Source organism: Catharus ustulatus, chromosome 3 (assembly GCF_009819885.2).
Source record: "Catharus ustulatus isolate bCatUst1 chromosome 3, bCatUst1.pri.v2, whole genome shotgun sequence".
NCBI classification, from domain to species: Eukaryota; Metazoa; Chordata; class Aves; order Passeriformes; family Turdidae; genus Catharus; species Catharus ustulatus.
The window spans coordinates 69,819,776-69,846,238 of NC_046223.1; the positions used below are offsets into that span (position 1 = coordinate 69,819,776).

The window sequence follows — 26,463 nt, forward strand, 5'->3', positions numbered from 1 at the left end:
GAAACCACCAGCTGAGTGAGGAAAAAAACATGAAAGATTGAGAGGTTAAGAAAAATCTGAAAAATAACTTTACTAGCAATTATTTTCTTCATATGTACATATACAGTTTGACAAAAAAAAAAGAAAAAAAATACAGACTTCTCTTTAAGAATCCTTGGATTTAAATATATATATTTATTAAAAAGAGACATTGACTCTATGGCCAAGACATTATGCGTCTCAGAACAGGTTTTTACAGCCATGTTATAAAAACCACTTAGCAAAGCAGTTATGCACTAGACTTCAAACACATGTACTCCAAGAATGACACTGGTGTGGAGGATCTTGTTTTACATCCATTTATTTTTGTCCCTCAGCAATTATAGCAGAGTTTCAATACATTTCTAAAGTTATAGAGAAATACCAGGGCAACTAGAGTACATACAAGTCAAAGTTAAAATTGTAGACAGCTGAATTAAAAACAAAAACAAAAAAACACCCAAAAAACAAAACAAACAAACAAAAAAAAAACCCAAAACAAACCAAAAAGAACTATGCATTCAGCAGGAAATCTACTATACTTCTACTATACTTCATTCAGTTTAGGCTTTGTTCTTTAGGGAACAAGGTGCTAACGTGCCATTTTCTCATAAAATGAATCATAATTGCTTCCAAGGAGTTTCTGCTGAAAATGGTGGAAGCAAATAAGTGTAACACTAAACTTTCTCCTATAAACTTAGAAGCAACACTTTCTTGAATCAATTTCCACCCTCCAAACACCACTGCTCCTTTTCTTACATGAACTCTCTGTTTTAAGGCATAATTGCCCTGAGCAATATGCTGGAAATTAGCCAAAAAGCCTAACAATTTGAGGCAAGCACCAAGTTTTGTTTTTTTTTTTAATAGATAAATTCTGAAATCTGTTTTGAAACTCACCTGTACTTGAGAGTAGCACTTGAGGAAAAAAAGAAAATATTGCTTTTAATTACTTTAAGTAGAATGGCAGTGTTATTTTCCCCCTTCTCCTTCCAGGCTAAAGTTTTCAAGACAATCTTCAAGGTACCAAAGCGGGACCAGTATACCAAGACCTAAGTAGGACATCTGTTCAAGAGCTTAATTTTTTGGCAACTCAGCATAAAAAATTCAGTGCCCCACTCTAAGCAATTCAAATTAAATCTTATTTTCCTCAAGAGGTATGACCCTCATACGTTGGATACCTCTGATCTTAAAAGCAAGATGGAGCCTGGACAGAAGAATCGTACACTGTACATGCTCAGACTGCCTTCCAGTCTTCTTTTTAAAGCCAGAAAAGCCTACAAATTACCTGGTGCACTGCACACTTGCTCTGTAAAATGTACAGTATTACAGAGTCCAATATCCAGGAAAGTACTTTTCAAAGCTAGTGATAACAGCACACATGACTGACTCTGTACAAATTTAGGCAATACTGGCTAGTCCCTTTAAGCTATCAGAGTATCCATAAAAGAAAGACAACCAAATTATACATTTTATTCACATTTATTTTTCGCTTTTAGTGTGCTCACAGAAAATTAGAACACCTTAAGCAGGAGTTTAATAGCAATTTTTGTAAGCAAAGTTACATTCCATCTCTAAGTCAAATTGGTCAAAGCTTCTCCAGTATTTACAAAAACATGATAGACAAGATGCTACACAAAAAAAAAAAAACATTGCATCTGAAGAGTTTTCTTTTATTTTCAAAGACAACTGGAAAAGAAAGCATTGTCTGCTGTAATCAAAAACATACCACAGTATAAACAGTAACCATTCCACTTATCACAGCTTGGTTGAGTTTAAAATTTGTGTTTAAAAGGTCCAAGATGACTGCAGTTTTACAAAAATGGGCAGGGTGGAAAGAGTTGCAAACTTCATGTGCTTCTGGATATCAAGATTCGTTTTTTTTTTTTATACAATAGTCACAGTTAAAAACACCCTGCTGGTAATACATAATTACACTTTATTAAGGTCATAAACCAGCAATAAACAATAAAGCCTATACAACTTGTATTTCTACTTAATCACTGACTGATACAGCTAACATGAGATAAGTGAAAAGTTCCTATGGTTTAAATGAATTCCTAAGACTATGATCTCTTTATCTGGGTATTGATTTTTATTTTTTTTTCCTTTTTCCTTTCCTTCTTAATCAAGACTTGTAGTGTTGTAAACCTTATAGAACATCTGCCTCACAAAATACATCGTAATAACTTTCTTTTAAAAAAAAGACTAACCCCTTACATCATTTCTGGCGGGGCGCGCTCCCGGCAAGGGCTGCGCGCCCCGGGTTCCCCACTGCGGCCCCTGTCACTTCATTTGATATCCCTTATTGACCCACCCATCTCCTTCATATATGGGCATGTCCATGGACCGATCGGCAAAAGTTTTATAATATGAAGAGAGTTGCAAAGTATGAAATTAAAAAATAAACGAACGAAGAAGAAAAAAAAAACCGAAAAAGAAACCGAACCAACCAAAACAAAACATTAATACTGATGAAAAAAAAACCCCAAAAAAAACAAAATATAGAGGATGGGAGAGGAAGGCGGAGGGGAGCCCCCCTCCGCCCGTTGGAATGGCGGCAACACACAACGATTTGAGATGGGAGCTGCGGGGGGAGAGAAAAAAAAGAAACGAGACATCTTTTAAATCAATCCCTGGTTGTAGACAAGTTCTCCGAGACCAGTACCTGGCACCACTCCAAAAACAAACAGGGGGAAGAAAAGTCCGTCGGCGAGGGGCGGCGGCGGCGCTTGCTACTCCGCCGACTCGGCGGCGGGTCCCTCGGGACTGCTCTCGGCGGGGGGCTCCTGCCGCGCCGGCTCCTCGGCGGGGGCCGCCTCCTGCTCGCCGCTGCCCGCCTCGCTCGTGCCGGCGCCGGCGCCCGCCGCCTCCTCCGCCGCCTTCGCCTTCCCCTCCGCTGCCTGCTGAGGCGGCTGCTGCTCCTCGGCCGATGCCGGGGCCTCTTCTCCCACCGCCTTCTCGGGGGCGGCCTCGTCCGATTTGGCCTCCTGCGAGTCCCCCGCCTCCTCCTTCGCCGGCTCGGCGCTGCCGGCCGCGCACGCCTCTTCGGCGGCCGCCTTGCCCTCCTCGCTGCCCGCCGCCTCGGGGGCCGCCGCCTCCTCCTTCCCGCCCTCCGCCGCCGCGGCGGCCGCGCCGCCCTCGCCCTCGGCCCCCTCGCCGGCCTCCTTCTTGTTCTTCTTGAAGGAGAAGCCGCTCAGCTTAAAGGACTTCTTGAAGGAAAAGCGCTTCTTTTTTTTTTTCGGGGTCTCGCTGCTGGACGAGGGGGTCGCGCCCTCCTCAGTCTTGGGGGAGGACTCGCCCTCCGCCGGGGAGGCCGGCTCGGTGCTCTCCGCCTCTCCCGCCTCCTTCTCGGAGGCGGGCTCCGACGAGGCCGCCTCCTCCTTGCCCGTCTCTTCGGCGGGCGCGCTGCCGTTCGCCTGCACCTCCTCCTTGCCCGCCTCCGCCGCCGCGGGGGAGGCGTCGCCGTTCACCTTCAAGTGGCCGTTCTCCTACAAGACAAGGACCGGTGTTACCGGCGGTGCCTGGTGGGGTGGCGGGGCGCCGCCGCCGTTCTCTCCTCCCCGCCTGCCGCCCCGGCCTGGCCGCTCCCCGCGGTTCGCAGCCCCGCACTCTCGCCGGGCCGGGCGCCCCCAGCGGCGGCCGCCAGAGGGCGCCCCGGCTCCACGCAGCGGCGGCGCCGCGCACCCCCGCCCTCGGCGCGCCCCGTCCAAGCCGCGGCGGCGGCGCGGGGCGGGGAAGGCGAACAAAGCTCGCCCGGCCCGGCCCCGGCCCCCCGCCCGCCGCGGCCCCTCTGCACCCGGGCGGTGCGGCGAGGCGCCCCCGCCTCCCCCCCCACTCCCCACTCACGCCGCATTTGCATCTTTCAGGCGTCCGGAGCGCGGCTGGCTGCCCCGGGCGGCAGCTGCGGGGGCGGCGGGGGGTGGCTGCCCGCGACGCCGCCGCCGCCGCGCGGGGCAGCGGGGACACGGCCGGCCCGGCTCACGCGTGGGGAGGGGGCGCGGGTGGGTGACAGAAAGCCGTGCCCCGCGGCTGCCGACCCCCCGGCGGGGCTGCCGCGGACGGGGCGGGCGGCGCAGCCCCCGGCCCGCGGTCCCGCCCGAGGGGGCTGCCCGCGGAGCGCCGTGCCCGGGGCTCCGGGCCCCGCTCCCGCACGGCCATCCGGCTCTGCCACGGGAGCGTTCCGCGAGAGGCTCCGAGCGTCTTCGGGAGGAGGTTAAAGCGGGCAGAAAAGCCAAGCGGTGTAAGATCCTTCTGTTTACGAGCCATTGGGACGCTCCACCATAACACACGAGGGATTTAAAAAAAAAAAAAAAAAAAAAAGAAAGAACCGTGTCCCTTCCCCCCCGCCCCCCACGCAGGAAAGATAAAGGAACGAATCATTCAAAGCCGAGCCCGTTTAACCAAAATAAAGAAATTATTCCTTTGCCTCGAGTTGCAAAGATAAAAGGATCGACCGTATTCTCCATTGAATGTGCCACTGGGGCATCAAAGGAAGAAGAATTAAACAGGATGCGAAAGAGAGTCCGTCGAAGTTGGCTTAGAAAAAGGAGCAGATTTAATATTTTTTAAAATTTCTTTTCGTTTTTTACCTGTCCATTCGCCTTAGATGGAGATGCAGCCACTGCTTCCCCAGGTTTCTCGGCGGCGGCTTCGCCCTTTGCAGCGGTCTTGGAGAACTGGGCACCCATGCTGTCTTATTCAACAAAGAAACTCAACAGATCCAAAAGGAGGGGAAACAAAGAGCGTTGGGTTGGTATAAATACTGGGCGACCAGCAGCAGCAGCAACACACACACACACCAGAGGGGAAAAAAAAAGAGAAGAGAGAACAGAACCGATTATAATGCACTCCTTTTAAAAAATTTAAAGTTGAAGAGATCAAAAAGCAGCAGCACAGGAGGGAGGGGAAAAAAAGGGAGGAAAAAGTCGAGCAAAAAAAAAAAAAAAAAAAAAGGAGCCCAAGTTTAGTAAAAAAGAAGTAATAAAAAATCCCAGATTTGTAGCCGTACTGTAGACAAGGAGAAAATGGAGAAATCTCCCTGGTTGCTAATAAGATGCGGAGTCCAACGCCCAAGTGCACAGATGAATGGGCTTCCCGAGCGGTGACGGCAGCGTTCCGCCCGGCGCCGGCCAATCGCGGCCGGCGCGCACAAAGGGGGGCGGGGCCCGCCCGCCCGGCGAACAATGGAGCCGCGATGGCAGCGGTTTGAAATCGGCCCCCGGCCGATAATGAATGTGCCGCTCCGCTCCGCCGCGGCGCGGGCGGGCGCGCCGGGCCCCGCGCCGGGCCGCCAACAAAACACCCCGAGCGAGAGCGAGCGAGGGAGAGAGCGGGGCGGGCGGGCAGGGACAATGGTGCGAGGGGCGTGCGGGTGAGTGCGAGTGCGAGTGTGAGTGAGAGCGTCCCGGCCGCGCCGCACCCCCGCCCGCTGCCGCCGTGAGAGAGAGAGAGCAACAGATAGTGTGTGCGAGCCCCGGGCGGGGAGAGAGGGAAGGAGGGGATTTGCTGCTTGCTTTTTTTTTTTTTTTTTCCCACTTTTTTTTTTTTGTTTGTTTGTTTAGGGGTTTTTTGTTTTTTTGGGGTTTTTTTTGTTTGTTTTCTTTTTCTTCTTTTCTTCCCCGGGTTTAATTGCTCGCGATTGCTCAATCGCCCCCAATTTGGAAGGTATTTGAACCACGTAGATCGGGTTTCGCCGAACGAGATCACGAGTAGAAATTAGTAGGTCTGTAGGCCAGATGTTGCAAACGCTAAAGCAGTGGCAGCAGGAGCCGCTGCCGGAGCAGAAACGGACCCCTCCCCCATAGCGATATTGGCTTGGAATAAAATATTTTGTGATTAGCCTACGGCTCTAATTAAGTTCTTCTGTCTGATTATTCCTGATTTGTGTTTTAAAAGTATTTTCTAAGGCGGTGACCCACTTTACGATTACATTTCCATGCACTCAAGTAGTGGGCGAAGCGACGTTATCAGGGAAACATTCGCGCTTTCCCAAACCTCAGCCCCGAGTGTGTATTTACGTTGAATTTAGACCCTCGAATAAGATGTAACCCGAAACTAATGCACGCGAATTAACGGTGATCTGGAGCACTTATCAGCGCTGGGGTGGGCGAAATATCACGGACCCGAGTGATTTCCTTTCTCGGGGGAGGGGGTGGCGTGTGCAGGGAGCCGGCCGGCTCCCTCCCTCCGCGCTGCGATGCGGGGAAGGCTGGCCTAGACACCCCCCCCCCCTCGCCGCCCGACACCCCCATCCCCTTTTAAGGAGCAGAAACGAGCGTCAGAACGATCGTTTCCCATAGTCGGGTAATCTCCTCCGAACGCCTCTTGTTTATAAACAAGGATGTTTAAATTATTCCGATAATGAAGGGCTGCAGAGCGGGGAGGCTCGGCTCAGCCGCCCACCTCCCTCTCCCCGCGGATTGCCGGGGCTGGCGGGATCGGTGGGCTCCGTGCGGACGCCGGGAGCCGCCTCTCGGTAACCCCGGCGAGGGCAGCCGCTTGCTTTCAACCGCTCGAGGGGAATATTCCGTTTCTCGGGGCGCAAAAAGGGCCATTTGGCTGGTATTTTTTACCGGGGGGATAGAACCTCTCCCTCCCTCCCGCCGCATTTCACGCATAGCCCCTCCGCATCCACTGCCGCCGCTCCCTTTGTCTCGGCCGCCGCCGCCCGTCCCGCTCCCCCGGGGGCAGCCCCCCACGCCCACCCGTGCGCTCCGCACGGGCAGCGCCCGCAGCCCCGGGGCCAGCGGGGGGGCGGCCGCCGGCCCTGCCGGGGTGCCCGCCCACGGCAGGGCGGGGGTGCCGGGGGTGCCGCCGCTGCGCCCCGAGGCTCCCTCGGCGGGGCCGCGCCGCCGGACGGTTTCCCTGGCGACGGCGAGGGGCGGCGGGGCCTCCGCGGTGGGATCGGGAGCGGGGCGGGAGCGGCTCTGCCCGCCCCGGCGTCACCTGCGGCCGCTGCTGCGGGGCTGGGCTGGGCTCGGCGGGGCCGGGTGGGGCCGGGGTCGTGGCCGGGGACGCCGCGACTCTCGGGGGCCTCGGTGGCGGGAGCCGCTCTCCGGGGATCCGCGGCTGCCGCCTCTCCCGGGCGTGCCGGTGGAGCGGTGTGCGGCAGCGGGCACCGGCGGCAGAAGGGCTGGAGCGAGCTGCGGAGGCTCACCTTGTGGCGTGACGGCACCGCAACCGTGGGGCACGGCCAGCCGGACGGCTTCTTTCTTCGGGATCCTCCCCCGCTTCTCAACTGCACGCGCTGTGTTTTGTGTGCTCCTTTTAATCTGGATATTCAGGAAATCGTGATTTTGTTGGTGGTGGTTTGGGTTTTTATCTCTTTAGACTGGTTGATGTAACAGATCACCTAAGAAGACCTGCTGGAAGACCATGACAGGACTTCGCAGTCAGTATCAAAGGGCATCCTGAACGGGTATATGCAATTTCATCGGCACGGGCATATGCATTTCTGCTTTCCACCGTAGCTACGTCTCAATTTCAGAGTAGCATCACTGAAAAATGTCACATAGTGACTTGGAGTTTAGATGGTGTGCTTTACATTATGCTTTTGATATGTTTTTCAACCATTTCAATGTTTTACAACTTGAAAAAGAGAGTAAAAAAGACTAAGCCTTAACTGATCTTACTCTAGGTACTTAGTTCCGAAAGTTCTTCTGTAGAGTTTCTGGACAAGCAGGAAATCTGGGATATATGTATGGTCCGTCTGTCAGTCCCAGTGCAATTAAAACCCGGACAGCTATCTCTAACCCAAACCCTTGACCGTGAGGTGCAAATACAAGATTTAACCCCTCGAATGACCTCTCGAGCCCATCAGCTACCAGGCTGCTCCTTGTCGCACCGCACCTTTATGCACCAAGCAAAGAGAGACGCTGGAGGGGAGATTCTTCTTTCTTAAACTTGTACTTTACTCAAGTTCCTGGTCTTTTAATCTGCTTCCAAGAGGCAGGGAGAGGGAAAAGAGAAAAAGACAGAAAGACCTCATTAGTGTTTTGTAACAGGACTAATCAGTTTTGAAGATGAGAATACCTCTTTTCTACTGTGCCTTCCACATAAAAAGTTGTCCTAGAATTTCTGTGGCAGGAGCAAGGATGTACCAGTGTAAAGTTGCCTGTGTATAAGATGTTGGAGATTTAGTGTCTGTCTGAAAAAAGTGGTACCTTTGTCAAGTGTATTTGCACAGAATAGAATATTCTCAGTTGGAATTTGTGTTAAGGCTTTTACCACAATAGCTATGTCAGCAAAAAACCATGTTCCCCCCATGTCATGTGTAATGATACTCCTAAAAGCATGGCAACCACAACCGAGAGACAGCTCTGTGGAGCCCCAAAATGAAGAAGAGACAAGGCTGGGGAGCTGTTCTCAGGGAGTCAGCAGGATTTGTCTCCCCTTGCTCTCCAAAGGTTTAAGGGCTCTGTCACTCCAATCTCCTGATTTCTAATCATGTGTTGCACCCCCTACATGAAGTTGTCTTTTTGTAGTACTTCTAAAAGGTGACTCCAATTTTTCCTGAGGTATTTTCACCCTCAACCTTTTGGGAAGGTGGAAGACTGAGGTGTGGAATAACAAAATGCTTTGCTGCCCAGCAAATCAGCCTTGCAGCTGACAGTGTTACTGATTCTTGGCTGTGACTTCATGATCATTAATAATAAATTTGTGCCTTGAAGCCACAACTTTGATTGGGCGTAAACAAACCTTCCTGTCAAGCTACCAAGGTATAAGCATGGTATGTAGTGTTTATGTCAACTTTGCACTAACATTCTGTGGGGAGACCAGGAAAAAAGCTGATAGCTTTTGGCCCAAGAGCAGCTGAGGCAAAGTTGCTCCTGCGGTGTTAGGCCACAACTAGAACAAAAGCTGAATGTGGTGCCACACTCTGGGTTATGTGGCTATGGAAATCCTGACCTTTCATCAGGTACTCTGAAGCTGCAATTTACCACCTATGGCTTCTGATTTCTGCAGCTACTGCCAAACCTCCCAACTCACTAGTATCCATCTTCCCAATACTGCCTAAAAATTCATTTTCATCCATTCCTCAAATACAAGTGAATGAAATGGTATTTTCATTTGATAGTTCAGGAAAAGGAGAAAGCTGCTCAATAACAGCTCCCTGCTAGTATGGCAGCTTCTCACTGGAGTCCCAGAAAAACCCATCAGTGACACTCACACTCTGCTAAGGTAAAAGCACGATCCATGAACATGCTTTAACTCCTGTTAAAATTTGAAACTTTTAAAAACATGTCCTGACTTGCCACTCATAGTTGGGACACAAATGTATTTTAACTTGTTTGTTGGCAAATGCACTAAAATGCAACACACCCTGTCAACACTGAGAATCTGAAAACATGTTAATTAAATGCTTTCACTGACACTTTTCTTTTTTTTTTTTTTTAAATGCACCTTTATCCTCGTCCGGACAAGCCTTTAAAGAAAGTGAATCTACGAGCAGTTTTGGGAGCTGGAATCCAATGTTTACAGAATTCCTGAAACAGTGTCTTCTTTCTAGTGTTCACATTGTGATCTGAGCTCTGAGGAGGCCCTGGGTCACATAGAGACCTTTCCTATGTGCAGAGACAGCAGCAGGCAAACTAAAATATGATACTCAAAGTTTTCACTTGATTGAGAGAGATAATATTCCCTATATGCTCATCTATCACAAGTCCTTTCTTCTCTTGTCCTGGTCCTTATGTAGAAACAGTGTAAGACAAGCATAGGACAGAAAACATCTTGCTTTCACAGGAACTGTCAAACTGAGACAGTTTGGGTAATGGAGGAACAGGATAATATGAGATTAATAATGTTAAAAGTTTCAAAACTAAATTCAGATTTGCAGAATGGTTGCATCTTTCCCCAGTTTCTTAAAAATGAGTATTTCATGATGTCTGGATCAGTGCTGAGATTTCCTACTGATGCATCACTTCAGTTTCTTCAAGCTTTACTCCAGTTTGGTACAGTTCTATCAAGAGCTTTTAACCTTTATGTCGCTCACAACCGTTACAAGCCCTTTACTAATATTTGCCAAGCTTTTATTAACTGGATACATTCAACAATGTTTGTTAAATAGGATACAGACTGTTTGAATGTCCAGTGTACTGGGAAACTGAAAATTGAACAGAGTTTATATATTTTAAAAGTATCGTACAGCTGGTCTCTATCACAGCTAATAAAAAAATATCTGTCAACCAACTGGATAACTAGCATCCAGTAATGAGGCTCGTTACTTCTGGGAAGTAAAAAGTCCCCAAAAAAAATCAAGAATTAAAAAAAAAAAACCAACAATAAACCCAAAACAACCCAACCAAAAATATCTTAGATGCTATAAAAACACTCTCTGTAAAGCCCAAGCCCCTCCCTTAAGGGCAATCACAGCAAGGCACAATAACTAACAATAGGGAAGGTGTGAGTATGCCACTAAAAGATTGGTCCATATTATATGCTGATTATATGCTAAAGAACACCCTTTCAGCAGCAAAGAAAGGGCATCAGGCCTCCATTGCATTAAGCAGGGTGTGGACAAAAAAAAAACAGAGATAGTGGAGAGTTGTAAACACTTTACAGCCTTCAGTTCTAAGGACAAATACTGCTCTACTGTAGTTCCCCCACAGCTTTATGCAGGGTAAGGCAATGCTGCAGAGTTCTGTACTCCCTTCATTCCTGTATTCTGGCCCTACAGTTCCACTCCCTCCATTCTGTGTGCCCTGGCTTTCCTCTGACCTCCTGATAAGCCATTTGGGAGAGTTAAACCAGCAGAAAGCTATTCTTTCTCTCTTCCCCAATACCCCTCCTTCCAGCTTTTTGAGCAGGGAAGGGTAATGTCCTGCTGGTTTAGCTTCTGTAACTCTTGATGTGGCCAGACAAGTTGCAGTGATGACAAGCAGGTGATAACCTGATTAAGCATGAAGTTAAGCTTCAGTTCCATTGATGTTTGCTTCAGCAGAGCCACTGCCTCACACAACCCCCCCTTCTTTGCAACTTGTGCTTGCTTCCAGTTTCCTGGTTCTCCTTCAGTTCTTCTGGGAAGAGTGATCTAAGTGAAAAATGTCTGATGGGTAGGTATCTTTTAGAATGGCATTGATAGGTAATGTCTCATGATGTTTTCCTGAAAGACCACATGTTCTTTAATGATGACTACCTTGTGTCATGTGGCTACAGCTAGCCTGGCTTTTATGAATTCTGGCTAGACTTGGAGGGGGCAGGAGTTGCGTAAGAATAGAATCACGTAAATTTATGCGAAAAGTGTCACAGAGTATGAAATGAAACCAATGGACCCAGCTAAACAGAAGTGTCTGAAATAGGAAGCATTTGAGCTTGACTCAGAGATTTGGATTACTGACATTTGGTTATTGTGAATTGAAACTGATTTAGGGTTAAATCAAACAAGGGCTTGGGGTTGTGGAATTAACAGCCTCCACACCAAGTACCTAGGCTCTCTGTAGGGCTCAGGCTAAGAGAAGAAAGCCAAGTGCCAAACTCTGTAATTTACCCAGCTGGCAGGTAGAGGCTGGTACCCTAAGTCTGGTTTTATGATTCTCACTGCCTGAAAAAAAACACTGCAGCCACAAGGCGCAAAAGGCTAAGCCAGTACAAGTTGTTGTTGTTGAGTTGTTGTTTTCGTTGTTACACTCAGCTCAGAAAGGCTGTTTGTTTCCGGTAGCTGGAATAAATATTATAGAGTGCATCCCAGTCAGCTTGGCAGAAATGTATGTGACATGTACTGTGCTAGTAGGGCACAGATTTTATATCACTGGTCATGTAATCCCCAGCTCTACAGAAATACATCACAAATAGGAAATAGGAAGCATTTGTGCCTGTCTCAGAGACTTGGATTCCTTATATTTGGTTGTAGAGGAGTATATCCCTTTACTTGGAAGCCAGCACTCTGACCTCTTCCCTGCCGTGAGGTGCTTTTGCCCCTTTGAAAGCTTAAGAGCCAGTCCCTTTTCATCCAGGAAGCATGGCTTTAATTCCCACCTAAGAAAATTTGAATCCTTTCATTTACCTCCCCCTGCTTTTCCCATGAAGTTCGGGGATGAGGAAGTGTGAGCACAAATGTTTCCATTTTCTCTCGCTGAAGCTGTTCAGCAAAGGAATTAAGAGTTACTCTTTGGCATAGAGAATTACATAGTAATTGCTCCAAAACCTGAGCATGATTCTGCAGTCTAATTACTTAGCAGGCTTGCCTGGGAGCGGGAGACAGCTTGCCTATGGTCCTTATTCTTCTGAAAGTGTTATAAGGTTTCTAGTTTCCAGCTCTTAGAGCAAGCAAGGACTGGCCCTCATGGTCCAGCGTTAGCAGTTTGACCCAATGACTTCAGTATTCAGTCATATTCCTGTTTTGTTCAGCCTTCAAATAATTTTTTTTTCTTTTTTTTTTTTTCTTTTTTTTTTTTTTTTTATAGTGGAGGACTGAGCAGAGAGCTGGTATGCCCTGGCACTATCGTGTTTCCATCTAGACTGATCAGCTGCACTTAGAGTAAGAGAGATCTGCATGCCATAGCCCCTTCCCTCACATGTGACAAGACTTCCTTCACATGCAGCTAGATCAATGTCCACACAAGCTTCAGTTGCTCTGGACATCACACGTGCAGAGAGATGTCTTCTGTGTTTCCCCTGGGAGGGCCTTTGAGCAGCTGCTTCTTAAGTGTTTTGGAGAAAGGACAACTGAGGTGAGACATGGTCCGTTGGTTGGACACCTCTGGGGACACATTTGCCTCTTGTGTCTCCTGGCATTTTGAAAAGCAGTGGCAGAACATACTTTAAAGCCACAGTTCCTGGGTCCAGTCTGATGAATTCAGCAATTTACTGATGGCTTTAAATTTTCAGTTTGAGTTGGGATAACCAATATGCATCTATGCTCTTTTGTAGATTTAGCTGCAGCTTGTAACCCACCAAGAGAGAAAGAACTGACATCTCATATTAGACTTTCAGATTTTTTTGTCTTCTTTTTTCTTCTTTCCAATGTCACAATGAATTATTTAGACTATTCAGAATGTCATTCTGATAATGCATACCCACCACACTTATTTTGGTTTATATTATGTCTAAACATTTTCATATTAGAAAGTGTTTATTCCATGTGTATTTTGCATTTTAGCATCTTGCTTTTCATTGTAGTTGTGTGTTGTTCTGGGAGCCGGACTATAAAAGGTTATACAACTATTAAAGAACATCCAAAGGAGAACCATGATGATGGTGAAGGGCCTTGAGGGGAAGCCATACAAGGAATGGCTGAGATCACTGGGTTTGTTCAGCCTGGAGAAGACTGAGGGGAGACTTCATTGCTACCTACAACTTCCTCGTAAGGGGAAGGCAAGGGCAGACACTGATCTCTTCTCTGTGGTGACCAGTGAAAATGACCCAAGAGAATGAAATTATGTCAGGGGACTTTTTAGTTGGATGTTAGGAAATTACCTTATAGGTAGTTGGGCACTGAAGCAGTGTGATTCTTGGGGTGTCCTGTGCAGGGACTTGGAATCTATGATCCTGGTGAGTCTCTTCCAACTCATGATCTTCTATGAGTCTGTGTAACCTGTGACAAGGATTAAGTTCATACCCACTTCTGTAAACCCTTAAAAGAGTTCACCTTCCTTGTACAGTGAGTTCACTTGTCTTTAAGAGTATGGATATTTAGGATGAGAGCCACCTTTTTAGGTTTGATAGGTAACAGAAACTACTATCTGCTTGTTGAGGGGGTTGATACAGCCTCCTTGTGTAAGAAATGTGTAATAAAGGTTTGGGTTTTTTTAAGTGGCTTTAAGATTTTGTTGCATAAATATTCCTTAAGCCATGTGCTGATTTTTGAAGATGTAGTGATTGAAAGGTCATTTTTTGTCACTAGTATTGCAAGTCCAGGCTGCAAGCTTCAGGGCAGTAAATTAAGGATTGTTGAAACAAATGGGTTAATGATTACAGATTCAACTGTTTAACTTAGAAAGGCATATATATGTAATGCAAGAGATAGGAGAGATTATTGGTGAAAGAACTGGTTAAAGACTGGGGCATTTGTTCCGTATTCCTGCCAGGAGTTAGTGGTGAAATAGCTAGTTTAAGATGGGGGCATTTTAGTCCATATTTCTGCCCTGTGGCAGACTGCCTCTGTGATTGGAGGTCTCTGTAGTTATATCTGCCCTGCAGACCAGGGTTCTGGGTTGGGGCACTAACTGTAGTACAGCTTGTTGTGGATATTGGAAGCAGACATAGATATAAGCATAGATGAACTTGCTCCAAGTCTTGGTAAAGAATATTTTTCTACCTTGAACTCTTTGTGTCTATGCCGCCAAACACATGTCCCTGGTACCCAAGCTGCTATAAAGCCACTGTCAAACAGAGACAGCAGGAGGCTGTGTGCATGAACAGGTAGCTCCTGACTAAGCTCAGACTGAAAAAAGAAGAATGCAAGAGGCAGAAGCAGGTGACCCTGGAACAATACAGACACAGTATGCCATGATGTAATTAGGAAAGCCAAAGCCCACCTACAGTTAAGTCTGATGTGGGATGAGAAGGGCTACTACAAGCTTACCAGCAGCAAAAGGAAGATCAGGGATAATGTGGGCCTGCTGCTGAATGAGGGCAGGGACCCTGGTGCCAAGTGATATGGAAAAGATCATGACAGTGAATGCCTCTACCTCAGTGTTTGCTGGTCAGATCAGCCTTCAGGAATACCAAGACTCTTGGAAAGGAAAGGAAAATCTGGAAAAAGGAAAACTTACCCTTGCTGGAGGGGGAACCCATAGAAAGCAACATTTAAACAAACTGAATATATACAACCCTATGGGATCCCCTGGGAGACACCCACAAGTGTTAAGGGAACTGTCTGATGTCACTGCAAGGATACTGTTGGTTATCTTTGAAAAAGCTGTGGTGATTAGAACAGAATCACAAGGACTGGAAGAAAGAAAATATCAATCCTATCAGTGAGAAGGCCAAAAAGAAGGATCTGGTGAACTATAGGGTAGCCAGTATCCCCTTGGTTGCCAAAGAGAGGCTGTGAAGCCTCCATCCTCAAAAGGCATCTGATCACAGTCCTGGACTACTGGCATCTCTGCTTGAGCAGGGGGATTGGACCAAATGATCTCCAGAAATGCCTTCCTACCACAGACACACTGTGATTCTATGTGATTCAGACTGTGATATTGTTTTCAATACCGCCTTAGATATGCCTATACTCAATTTATTTTCAAGCTGTATTCCTGAGATCTTGTGCCTCCATTAAGTGGTTTATGGAAAGTGTAAATTAATGTACCTGCCTATGTGCCTTGGAAGTATAAATGCACCAAAGATTGTGAGGTGCTTTCAGTGAACGAAGCATACAAATGCCTTTTGTACACATTTATGGGAAAGAGAAACTTTACAATCTTTTCCTCCTGTACAATACAAATTACATTAAAGTGTGAGAAAACAATATCTGTAATAATGTTCTTGAAACTAGGAACTCAGAAACCGAGTAAATCACAGGTTTAATGCGAACCCCTGCCTTTATAAGTTCCCATGCCTTCTGTGATACTGTGTTGGAGTCTATACAGAGCAGATGAAGTAGTGTCACGGTAATTTTTGTTTATTCCTTTTAAATTATACTTTCTCATACTTCTGTAAGGTCTCCTGTTTCCCCCCATGCAGCTATAAAAGGCTGCCTTCAGTCTGTTTGGGCTCAAGGCACGCATGCGATCTTTTACTGACAAAAGCAGATGGCGATTTCCCCTACAATCCGTTTCCTTTTCCCTGGCTGGCATGTGAAACACGGAGAGCATACTGCAGGACATGCTGTCATACCACGCCAGCCTCACAGTGCTCCCCTCACAGGGGAGAGCCCAGGACCTGGCTGCCCATGAGGCATCTGAATTACTGGAAACTATTTCACATTTGGCTTACAGCTATTTTGACAATCTTCAGCTGTATCCTTTATTTCTTCCTTCTCAGCATGTAAATGTCCTTTTTATAGTAACTATTCTTACAGAATTTATGGTTCTCTTTTCTTAAAGCTTCTCATTCCCAGTTCCCATTTTTATTTAAGTTAGTCCCTTTTCATTTCCTGGGCATACCATGCTAAGCAAAACATACATTCAAGGGGTGAAATTTTGTGTCTTCCTCAAATTATCTTATGATGCTGGCCTCTATTATTCCCTTTTTTTGTCTTCAATGTGGCAATTATGTCCTTTTTGCCACACTGCCTTTCATGCTTATGAGGAACTCTGCAAAATGTATTATTATCTCCTTTTGTATGCTTCCTTAAACCCCTTCTTTGCTTTTACACCTACCGGTGCAAAGAAATGACTGGTTAATCCATTGATTTCTATTTTTTCCCCCTTGGATTTATTGGTAGTTATTTTGAGTTTGAAATCTCTGTGGGATCAGGCCTGTCTTTGTGGACTGTCATTACCTTATCGGTTAGCATAAGGACAGAAAAAGTGCAAATTTAAGCCTCTGAGGTGCTTTAATCTTGGCAGTCCCTGAGCAGAGTTCCCCTTTCTGCATCTTATTGAGATTTGCTAGGGAGGATGTGCAGCTCAGTCAGTGTGTGGGCATAAAGCCTGTAAAGAGCTTTGAAGCAACAACTGGCTTGACACAGCACATGCAAGGAACAATTTAGCTTTCATCCTTAGCCCAGCACATATCATGGGCACTTTAATTTCTTTTTCTTTATCCCTGTCAGGATTTTCAGATGGCTTTTCATATGGTTGTGTTCAGCACTATTTCTTTCAGAATCAATTCAGTTTAAATTTTTCATTCATGTAGAAAGAAAAATTTCTGAAATTAACAAATAAAGCATCTGACTCATGTAAATGCATATGAGCCTAATACTGCATTCATATTACTGAAAAATAAATGAAATGCTTTCCTTTAAATCTAAATTTTATGAAGTATAATCACAGGATTTTTTTGTATTCTTAAGCATTATGAAGTTTGTACATACAATAGCATTTGTAATGCATTCATGGGTGGTCTGGAAATCTGTGAGCAGCAAGTATGAAGCACCTCCATGCTAGCAAAAGCAGGAAAAATTCAAGCCAAAAGAGAAATGGGAAAGATATAATTATCACTGAGTGTGCAGTCAGACTTTCAGTGCCCAGAGAAAACAGGTAGCATGGAGATTTTTTGAGATAATATTTTCTTCTCTGCACATTTGCAGCAAGCAGTAATGTGGTTCTTGTAGAGGCTGAGGCTTCTGTGGTGGAAACAAACAGAAACTCACATTTGGGGAGGTTCAAAATGGAGCTGAGCTAGGCTTAGCAGGCAGACTGAGACCATTCAGACTGCAAAGTTCATTCTGGAGAGTATGATTTGAGTCTTCAATGGTATTAACACTAAAGATGTCAAAAGCTGTGAACACATAGTGACACCAAACTATTTGAGCAAAGTGTCGGTGGGTTTGTCAGAAGATTCAGATAAGGATGGTTTCTTTCTTTATGGGCTCATCAATCCCCATATAGGGCAGACACCAGTCCTTGAAAGACTTTTCTATCTCATCTCCCATACCCCATTCCCAATTTATATTTATATAGGAGCATGGCCACTGGGGATGAAGAAAGGCTCAGCTGAGGTGAGTTTGGGCTAGGTCAGTGAAACATACAGTGGGGCAGAACAGTCATGTCCCAGATGTTCGGCTTGCTGTTGTGTCAGCAAGCTGCAATGTCATTGTCCTTTGACACTGCCATCAGCAAGCACAGCTCTCCTGCCCCTCACCCTCCTGGTCATTGTCCCAGGAAAGGAAGTTTTCTCTGTTCTGTGCTGTCAGGTTGTGCTTCTAAGCAGATGATTGTATCTTGAAAAGACATTGTGTAAGATTAGAAAAAGCCAACCTGTCTGAAAGGTTTTGGGGGGGGAGGTTTTGGCACCACAGCACACAAGACTGACACATGATTGTGTTATCTGCCTACTTGTCATCAGATACACACAGTGCATCTACCGCCTAGCCAGCAAAAGGGCTGAAAGAGGAGGAAGGCTGACAACACCTTTCTCCAAGCCATGGCTTCCCATTATCTTTTTCTGTCAAGACAAGGCAGGAAATGCAGTGTGTGTTTGTCAGAGTTTCAGTGAAGACTGGTGGCACAAGGCTGTAGTTTCCAGCAATTTGTAGGATTGGAGAAGTGCTTGGGAAAGGACGTTGTACTCATTCTGTAGGAAGTGCACATTATGAAGGGGTTAGGTCCCTCCTGCAGTGTTTCTAGCAGTGCTGTTCTGAACCCCTGGCTGGGGGAACTCCAGCCCATTGCCAGGGAGCGTGGCCCTGTGCCCATGGGTGGGAGAGCAGGGGTTGCCAAGTAAATGATTAATGGAGCACAAGGGCCTGGGCCCCAGAAGAAAAAGTGGGCTTTTCACAAGTTTTGTCTCTGTATGTATCAGAATGTAGTGAGTTTCTTTCCTTCTTGTGCCTCGAGGTCTGGGGCAAATCATCCTGCTTCTTTCTTTTACTCAAATCTTCATGGGGGGCCCCACTGTGATATCACCAAGTTTGATGAGAGAATGAAGAAAATGTGGTGGTTTTATTTTTATATCTGCATTTACTTTCTTTTTGGTTTGAGTTACTTGGAAGTCTCTCCATATAAAAATACTTTCAAATGTAATTTGCTTCCTTGGGTGAAATTCATCTCCAGCTCTGCAGAAATGCTGTACTAATGTGGTGCTCTCACAGTTGTTTTTGAGCAGTTATCAGAGTTTTCAGAAAAGGTAACAAAATATAAATCAAGAGAAGCATTCAGACTGGTATTTCTGAATATTTTTTTTAGTAACTGATGATAGACTGCAGGTTCAATTAGATTTGGAGGAAGTCTTCCAAACACAACACTTTTCCCTTTAAACTTTGTATTTCAAAATGCAAATCTGTATACAGCACAAGTACATCTGCGCACAAATATATCTGTTATGCATTGACTCACTATTCCATTCATCATACAAAGACCTTTACAAGTATCACAAACTTGCCAAAATCAGAGATAAGAGCAACTCAAGTTCTTTTAATTCTATTATTCTAATTTTAATTCTGCTTTACACAGCATGTGTGATTACATATGTCAGCTGTATCTGAGAATTCTGAGAGGCATCCTGGGCAAAATCAGTACACATTTTAAGTCACTCCTACACTTCATTAATGAAGTCATAATTTGGTATTTACTAGATCCTAACCATTGAAGCAGCAGATGTATAAGATTAGGGGAAAATGTGAAAGGTAAGGTGTTGAAGTACTTAAATCGACACTATATTTGGGGTTTTTTGAAACAGAAAATGAAATCAGCTCTGGTTTCCAAAGAATTTATGGAAAACCTCATTGAAAGCTGCATTTTCAGGTTGCACTGCACTTTTATTAGCTCTATTAATGATGTTAGGGAGATACATATTGTTCTCTTTTAATCAGCTTTCACAGTGGTTAGTAACTAAAAAGCTCTGTTTTCTGCCTAGTGTTACTGATTATTAATGGCAAAGAATGCATGGAAATGGTATAGACCTGCTTTTCTGAAAGCTGTTTTGTAACCAGGTCCAACAGCGCTGTGGAAGACCTGTCATCCTCTGTGCTAGTCTCCTTACCTTGTTGCAAATATTAAGAAAGATAATAAGCATGTTGATTAAAGTAGTAGGGCCAACAAAGTAGGTTTTTTCAGGGTGCTTGTTAAATGTTGAGTAATAGGTGGCTCCTCCCAGCCCAAGGTTTACAGATAGACAAGATATGGGGAAGAAAGCATAGCAGCAGAAGCAGAAACAATCAAAAAAGGCATTCCTCTTCTCAGCGGGTGAAGACAGGGCAACTTGTCAGGGAGGAGGACACTCCAGGAGGATGGAAGAGCACTGTGGGGAAAGCTGGGAGGAGAATGAGGCGCTCTGTGAAGATGGTGAGATCAGCCAGGAGCAGAGCAAGCCTCCAATCCACACAGTATAAAAAAAGGAAAACGCCCAAAAGTGCAAATGTCCAGTGCTTCCTGATTGGGCTCCTGTTATTCCTGTTATTGTCAGCCACCTTCCCCTTTCTTTGCAACTCTTCCTCAAAGCCATATGGAAGCAGGATTAAGGTGGGTGGAAAGTACCACCTTTCTCCTCATCACCTCAAAGCTGGGGAATCTCCTTGGAATGGCTTGGGGCCTGGCATTACAGGCACCATCTGTTAGCTGCTTCTCGTGTCTACTATGGCCGTGGTGGCGTGGAATGGCCTCAGACAAGGTGCAGACAAGGTTCACTGTCTGCTAACTTAGTCAAGAGCAGCTACAGGAGCTTGCTGTATCCTACTGGCAGATGGGACAAAGAAAACATCCTCGCTCTCTCTTTAGGTATGAGAAACAAAAGGGTCAAATGATTTCCCTGACATCACACAAAATGACCGCAGAAAGGGCAGATTTCACTTTTCCTGAGCCCAACACTACACTTCAAACCTGAAACCCCTGCAGCTCTGATAGAGGTGAAAGGGAAGGCAAGGAAATAGGAAAAAGGAGTAGAGAAGACAGGGCAAACTGGCTCATGAGTGCTCATATGCACTGCCGTAATTGAAGTTAAGCTTTTGCACAGAAGCACTGCAAATGTTTTGGAATTCAAATTTGAAATGAAAATATTGGCAGAAGTGTAGTCTGGGACTATAGTTTATGCTCTATTTTTGGGGTCTGTATCATTTTATCTGAGCACCTTGAGATTGTCAGCAGATTTTATTCTCACAAAATCATAGAGAGGAATAGAAGTTTTCTATCTGTGTTGGGGAGGCAGACAACTGAATAAAATATATTATTTTGGGTCCTCCAGGAAAACTGAGGCTGGTTTCAGCTGTAGACCTAAATCTTTATGAGTCTCAATCTATATACCTAAATCCATTATATCACCTTTTCTAAATTGGATTTTTATGAATCTGAAGTCTACTGCACAGTCTATGTATATATTGCTCTCTGAGAGAGCAACGTGGCTTTGTACCTGTGATAGCTCTTCCTTGGGGAGTTTGTTGTGAGCCTTTTCAATAGAATCATGAGGAAAGGTGTGGGCCTGCTAGAGGACTAGGGAGCCTGAGGACAGTGAAATTTAAAGAAGAATTTCATTTGCTCACCAGCCTCAGGAGTATTTAGCCTTATGAGTAACGTTGGAAAACTGTGAAGAGATGGAGGAATGCACATTTGGTCCTACAAGAATGAGTTTTAGGAGGGAAGATTCCAGATGCAGCTTCTTAAACTTTTCATTCTGAGCCATGGATCTGATGGGAAGTGGATATGATTGCTCTCAATGACATCCCTGTCTCCCCTTTCTCCTGAGCAGTGCCTTGGACATCACCATGACATACTTTTTCTGGTTCTATTAATTCCTTTTGAGATCCCTTGATTCAAGCAACTGATGTAAAGGATAGGATCCTGGAATCTTTTTTACAGTCCTCTCACAGCTCATTTGGGAGGAATTTCAAGCCTTTCCCATAGATTTACCTTGTGATTTGTCCCAAGAAAGAATTTAGGATGCATTTTCTGTGTTTGAATGTAATGATTGTTACATGCTTTTGAAATCTTGTTTATTATTGTCTTTTCCACTCATATTGAGTCATATGTTGAAGAGTTTTCCCCCCGTCCATCTCCCCCTCCCTGACTCAAGAACAAAGCAAATCCCTGCATATGGGTCCTGCTGCTTATGAATGCAGTTTTCCTGAGCCCTCAGCCAGTGCAGCATTTCTAGGCTTAGATCTGCATTTCCCAAGTCAGGGCTCAGAATCACAGATAGAATCTAGGAGGTTACTTATGCATCCAGTAACCTGAAAGAAATTAAAGTAAGTCCCTTCTATCTGTTCTTATACCTAGTTTACATCTGATAGATCTGTAAGACAGCCTGCAGCTGATACTCATTTGAGCACTGCAGGCTTAAATGCCAGCAGAAATCTGTGACAATCTGGAAAAAAGGACAGGATATTGTATGGATGGTAATTTGTTATTTGTATTTTCTTATTAATGCTTTGAGCATTATGTCCAGGTCTGAACTTCAATCATCTGTTGCTCATGTAGTCAAGTTTACATTGTGTTTATTGCCAAATTTGAAAGAGTATCCCATCGTGCTAAACCTTGCAAATTCTATCTGTCTTATCTCTGCAGGATCATGTTGTGTCCTGTTAGCTGGTATCACAACAGTGGCTTTGTTTTTGTAACGCCAGACTTGAGTGTTCAACATAATGAATGCACTCCTACAGCTGGTTTACACAAGGATCGTTGACATTTTTCATAATGCATTTTTTTAGACATATACCTGTGAATATCAGTCAACATAACCTGGAAGAACTTGAAACTCCCATCTGGATGTTGTATTTAGGCCTCACATGCAGAATTTTTCTTTTTCTAATATACTCTATCAAAACTCTTGAATTTTTGATTTTCACCTAGTTTATTAGCCTCTAAAGAGCCTCCCAAATTATCAGTCACATTTCTCTGATTCTCTGTTCCATAAAGAACACTCCACCATGTTACAATATTTTGATTTTTTTCACATGTCATTAGTCTGATGATCTGATGATCCCTGACAAGGGAAATAAACATGAGAAGCTCTCAGATATTTGCTTCCATGATCAGAGGAGTCAAGCTTTGGTAATAGTTACTTTTCAGGGTCACATATTCATACACAGAACTGAGAGCATCTAATGACAACCATCTTCTCCTCTCACAACCATAGCTTCCTTCAAACAGGATCTCTTAATAACTTTCCTGCCATTATAACTGATGAAGTATGCTCAAGTGTAATCAGTGTTGTTGCCACAGAAAGTAATACACAGTAATACATTTTGCTGCTGCACTCCAGAATATAAATGTACAGGGGGACAGGCATAAAGCAGCCGTGCTGGTGCTTGAATATACCAACTGCAAAGCAAATGAGCAGGGCAGAGTCAGTGTCCACACTCAGAGTTTTGAGTCTCTAGTTGTGACAGCATTCACACAGAAGCTGCTTTACAGATTAGGGAATTGTTTTCAATTAAGTCCTTGTTCTCAGCACTGACTGCCTAACCCTGCTAACCTTGGGGTTAGAAAACACAGCAGTAGAATGGGGAGCCTGTATAAGTCTTCTGCCTCTTTGTGCCCAGCGGAGCTGAAATACAGAGAATTGTAAGGAAGACAAGACTAATGTGTCCAAGCAAAACAAGAAATACAAATCACCATTCCTTATGGATATATACTGTATAATGTCACAGCATAGCTGTCACTCACAGCTACTACACTTGAAATGAGATGGTTGCAGATTTTGCTAGGAGTTTGAAAATAAAATTTTGAAATCAGTTTTTTTCCCATTAATGTACTTGTTTTGACTTCAAACAGAGAAACTTTCCAGCTCAGGATGAAATTTATCATCAGAATGAAAGTGAGAGTGAGGATGAGGATGGAATTTCATATTGATTAGGTGGTACCAACCAAGACAGATATTTTTGTCAGAGGAAAACCTTTCATTAATTTAGATGTATAGTGCTGAAAGATCAAATTTCTGCATGCCAAGCTATTGTGGGGTGCCTTTTAATTTGTCTCAGTCTTTCCTTTTGTGTATACCCCACTCTATAATGAATTTTGTATTTATAGCTAGAAAAAGACAAGTAATTGAATTTAAAAAAAACCAAACCTTTAACAGATGGCAAAACTTTCATCAATCTGAATGGTAACAATAACTTAGTGCTTAGTTTTACTGAAAAAATGCACAAAATTGCATGTTAGTGCTCTGTGAAAGATCAGCATTTGTTAAACTAAATTTTATGTGCACTAAATTTAAATACACTTCTAAAATCATCCTTACCATTGTAGAGGCTGTTCCTCGATATGTTGTTCTTCCCTATTTTTTTTTTTTTAGTGTTTTCTCATGTATTTTTTACTGCTCTGTCATTAGTTGCTGGTCTTTTGCTGGTACCCATTTTAGGAAGCAAATCTGCTGAGAGAAGATGAGGTGGCCAGAGAACTTTAGATTTTAATATTGAGTTGTACTGGCAGAAATGAGGCCATCTCAACACAGCCTATTCCATTACCACTGTGTTTTTTAGAAGATGCATCCTAAAACATGACAAACAGTTATGTTGTGAAGTTTCTTGTCCCTTTGTCTTCCTTAATGGAGAAGGATACTTTGGAGTGTGAGAGACATATCCAAGATCTAATGGATAAAATGAAGACTTTATGAGTGGCAATTTTTTATCATGCTTAAAAAACAGTTACCTGGACTAAAAGAAGTTTGACAAAAATTCCAAACTGCAGCATCATGCAAAGTCAATTAAAAATGCTGATAGCTGACTGCAGTCTTCCCTTTTCTCTTCTGCTGCTCAAGCTGAACTAGTAGCTGCCATGGAGTTCTCTTCTTGCCAAAAAAGCCTGAAAAAGATGAAACTTTGGATACACTGAAGGGACTGGGAGGGGATGCTGAAATATGGCCGTGGGTGGAGATATCTGAAGAAATGTGTGACTATGCAGGCAATCTTTACATGTTAAAAAAACAATTGTAACTGAAGAAATAAATATTACAACAAGTTTTAAAAGAAAAAAAAGGAAAAAGAAGTACAAGAATGCTGTCAAGATCCTGGCAGCCAGAAAGAAAGAATGAAATGTTTATTCATGCGGGTCTATGCATTTAAAAACATAAAATATTGCCCTCTGAGGATGACAACTTAGACATAAACTGCAATAGGACGTGTGACGTGATTAAAGAAGAGTGCATACCTCTGAGGGTAATAAAGAACTGATTCCCTAAAACATTGTGCAAGCTTTAAAATTAGTGTCTTGGACAGCATCCTAGGAAGATATCCAGATACAGTAAATCAGGAAGAAGTGGCTGAAGTGCCTGGGGACTTTTATTCCTAGTATAATTGTATTTGAAAAACCTTACCCCTAAATGCTTAACACAGAAGATAGTGGCAGCAAAATGTTTAGTTTAAAAAGAAAAAAGTCAAGCATTTACATAACTGAGGAAAGATCACATACATCCCTGCTTGAAATTATAGGATATGGACCTACTGTCAATGGAATTACTATTGAAGTGTAACTGCCCACAAACATCCTGATAAGACTTATTTGCAGTACCTGCTCTGGGGAGTATACCTGGTGGAGTTATTTTACAGTCCCTCTAAAGGGTTAAAAAGAAATTTAAATGTCAGAAGAGGGAGCTCAGATGTAGTTGAAAAGACAGTGGTGGAGATTAATATTCAACCTCTGCCCTTGACAAGTCAAAAAGGCTTGGCAGTTTCTCACTAGAAACCTATAAAATGCTTAGGCATGTTTGCTACACTTTGGGAAGAGCCAAATTCCTAAATTCTCTGAAGGGGAAAAAAAAAAAGAAATTATGTTCATTGTATATACTTCACTCTCATGAGAAGGTTACCGAGTTGTTTGTATATTTTATATCAACCCATATCACTTCCTACAGTTGGTAATAAAGCCCTCACCAAAGTTTTGGCAAGCAAATAAGAAAATGTTCTGCCAGACACCATTAATACAGATCAATCTGGTTTTCCTTCTCATGAACCAGAAGACTATTTTCCTGAGGTAAATCTTGAAGCATTTTTACCTCAAAGGCTTACTTTTGAAATCCTATTGCATGCCAACAAATCTGGGATAATTCATAGAAGCATAGAGTTCAAGGCCAGAAGGGATGGTTAGATCATCTATTCTGACCTCCTGTGCATTTCAGAGCGGTAAATTCCACCCCGGTGCCCTTGTACTGTGCTCTTTAATTGGCACTTGGTAAAAGCACTTCCTCAGAAAGTTAGTTAATCTTGGAGAGATCAAGAAAATAAAATCCACTCTTTCCTTGGCAGTTGCCCCCACATCATTAATTAATTTCTTTCACAGTGATTAAAAAAAATATATTTATTTTTCTTTACAGGTTGAATTTTTTAAACTTCAGTTTTTAGCCACTGATTCTTGGCACACTTCTCTCCAACAGATTAAAGATCTTCTTAGTATTATATCATCATGAAGGAACTTACTGTACTTCTATTTTTATTGAACTAAATAGATTGGAGTTCTGAAGTTTCTCAGTGCAAAATACTTTCTACAGCCCTCAAAAATACTTTGTTTTTATTTTCAGTATCTTCTCCAATATTAACAATACCTATGAAGCTTGAATAAATTATTATTCTCTTGAATACTGAGCACAGAGGTAAAAATTGTCTTTGTAGTCTTCCTAATCTTAGTCACAGTACTTCTTTTGACAAAAAGTAGGATAGTTGTATTCAGAGTGTTTTCTGACACTATCACAGTGTAAATCAATGGTCGTGAGGCAGGCTGGAGAGGGGAAGCTGTAAATAGGACACAATTCTTCAGGTAGGGGCACTGACCACCAGAAGACACAGTCAGAGAGAAGATGACTTTCTGCTTGGTGATGTCTCACAGCCGAGTCTTGAGGTCTTTCTGGAAAAAAAATATTCACTCAGGGAGTCATTTAGAAATCTAAATTTGAAGGATGTTGGCCTGTGTGGGAGAAAAAAGAGGTTACTCTGCACTTCAGCCCCTAAAGTGTGGGATTGTGCAGGGTCAGGGGTCACATGTG

The 26,463-nt window shown here is 44.1% G+C and overlaps 1 protein-coding gene across 2 annotated transcripts; it reads right to left on the minus strand.

Annotated features, from left to right (window-relative positions):
- Positions 1–322: 322 nt before the first annotated feature.
- MARCKS (myristoylated alanine rich protein kinase C substrate) lies at positions 323–7,263 on the minus strand. 2 transcript variants are annotated; one of them, XM_033055194.2, is made up of 3 exons: positions 7,175–7,263; positions 4,608–4,780; positions 323–3,506 (listed from the first exon to the last, which is right to left on the minus strand). In XM_033055194.2, exons 2-3 carry the CDS (start codon positions 4,704–4,706, stop codon positions 2,751–2,753), a joined length of 855 nt encoding a protein of 284 aa, XP_032911085.1. In that variant the 5' UTR covers positions 4,707–4,780; positions 7,175–7,263; the 3' UTR covers positions 323–2,750. The 2 variants fall into 2 exon arrangements, with proteins under 2 accessions (XP_032911085.1, XP_032911084.1); XM_033055193.2 differs by lacking the exon at positions 7,175–7,263 and adding an exon at positions 5,027–5,143.
- Between the last annotated feature and the right edge of the window lie 19,200 nt (positions 7,264–26,463).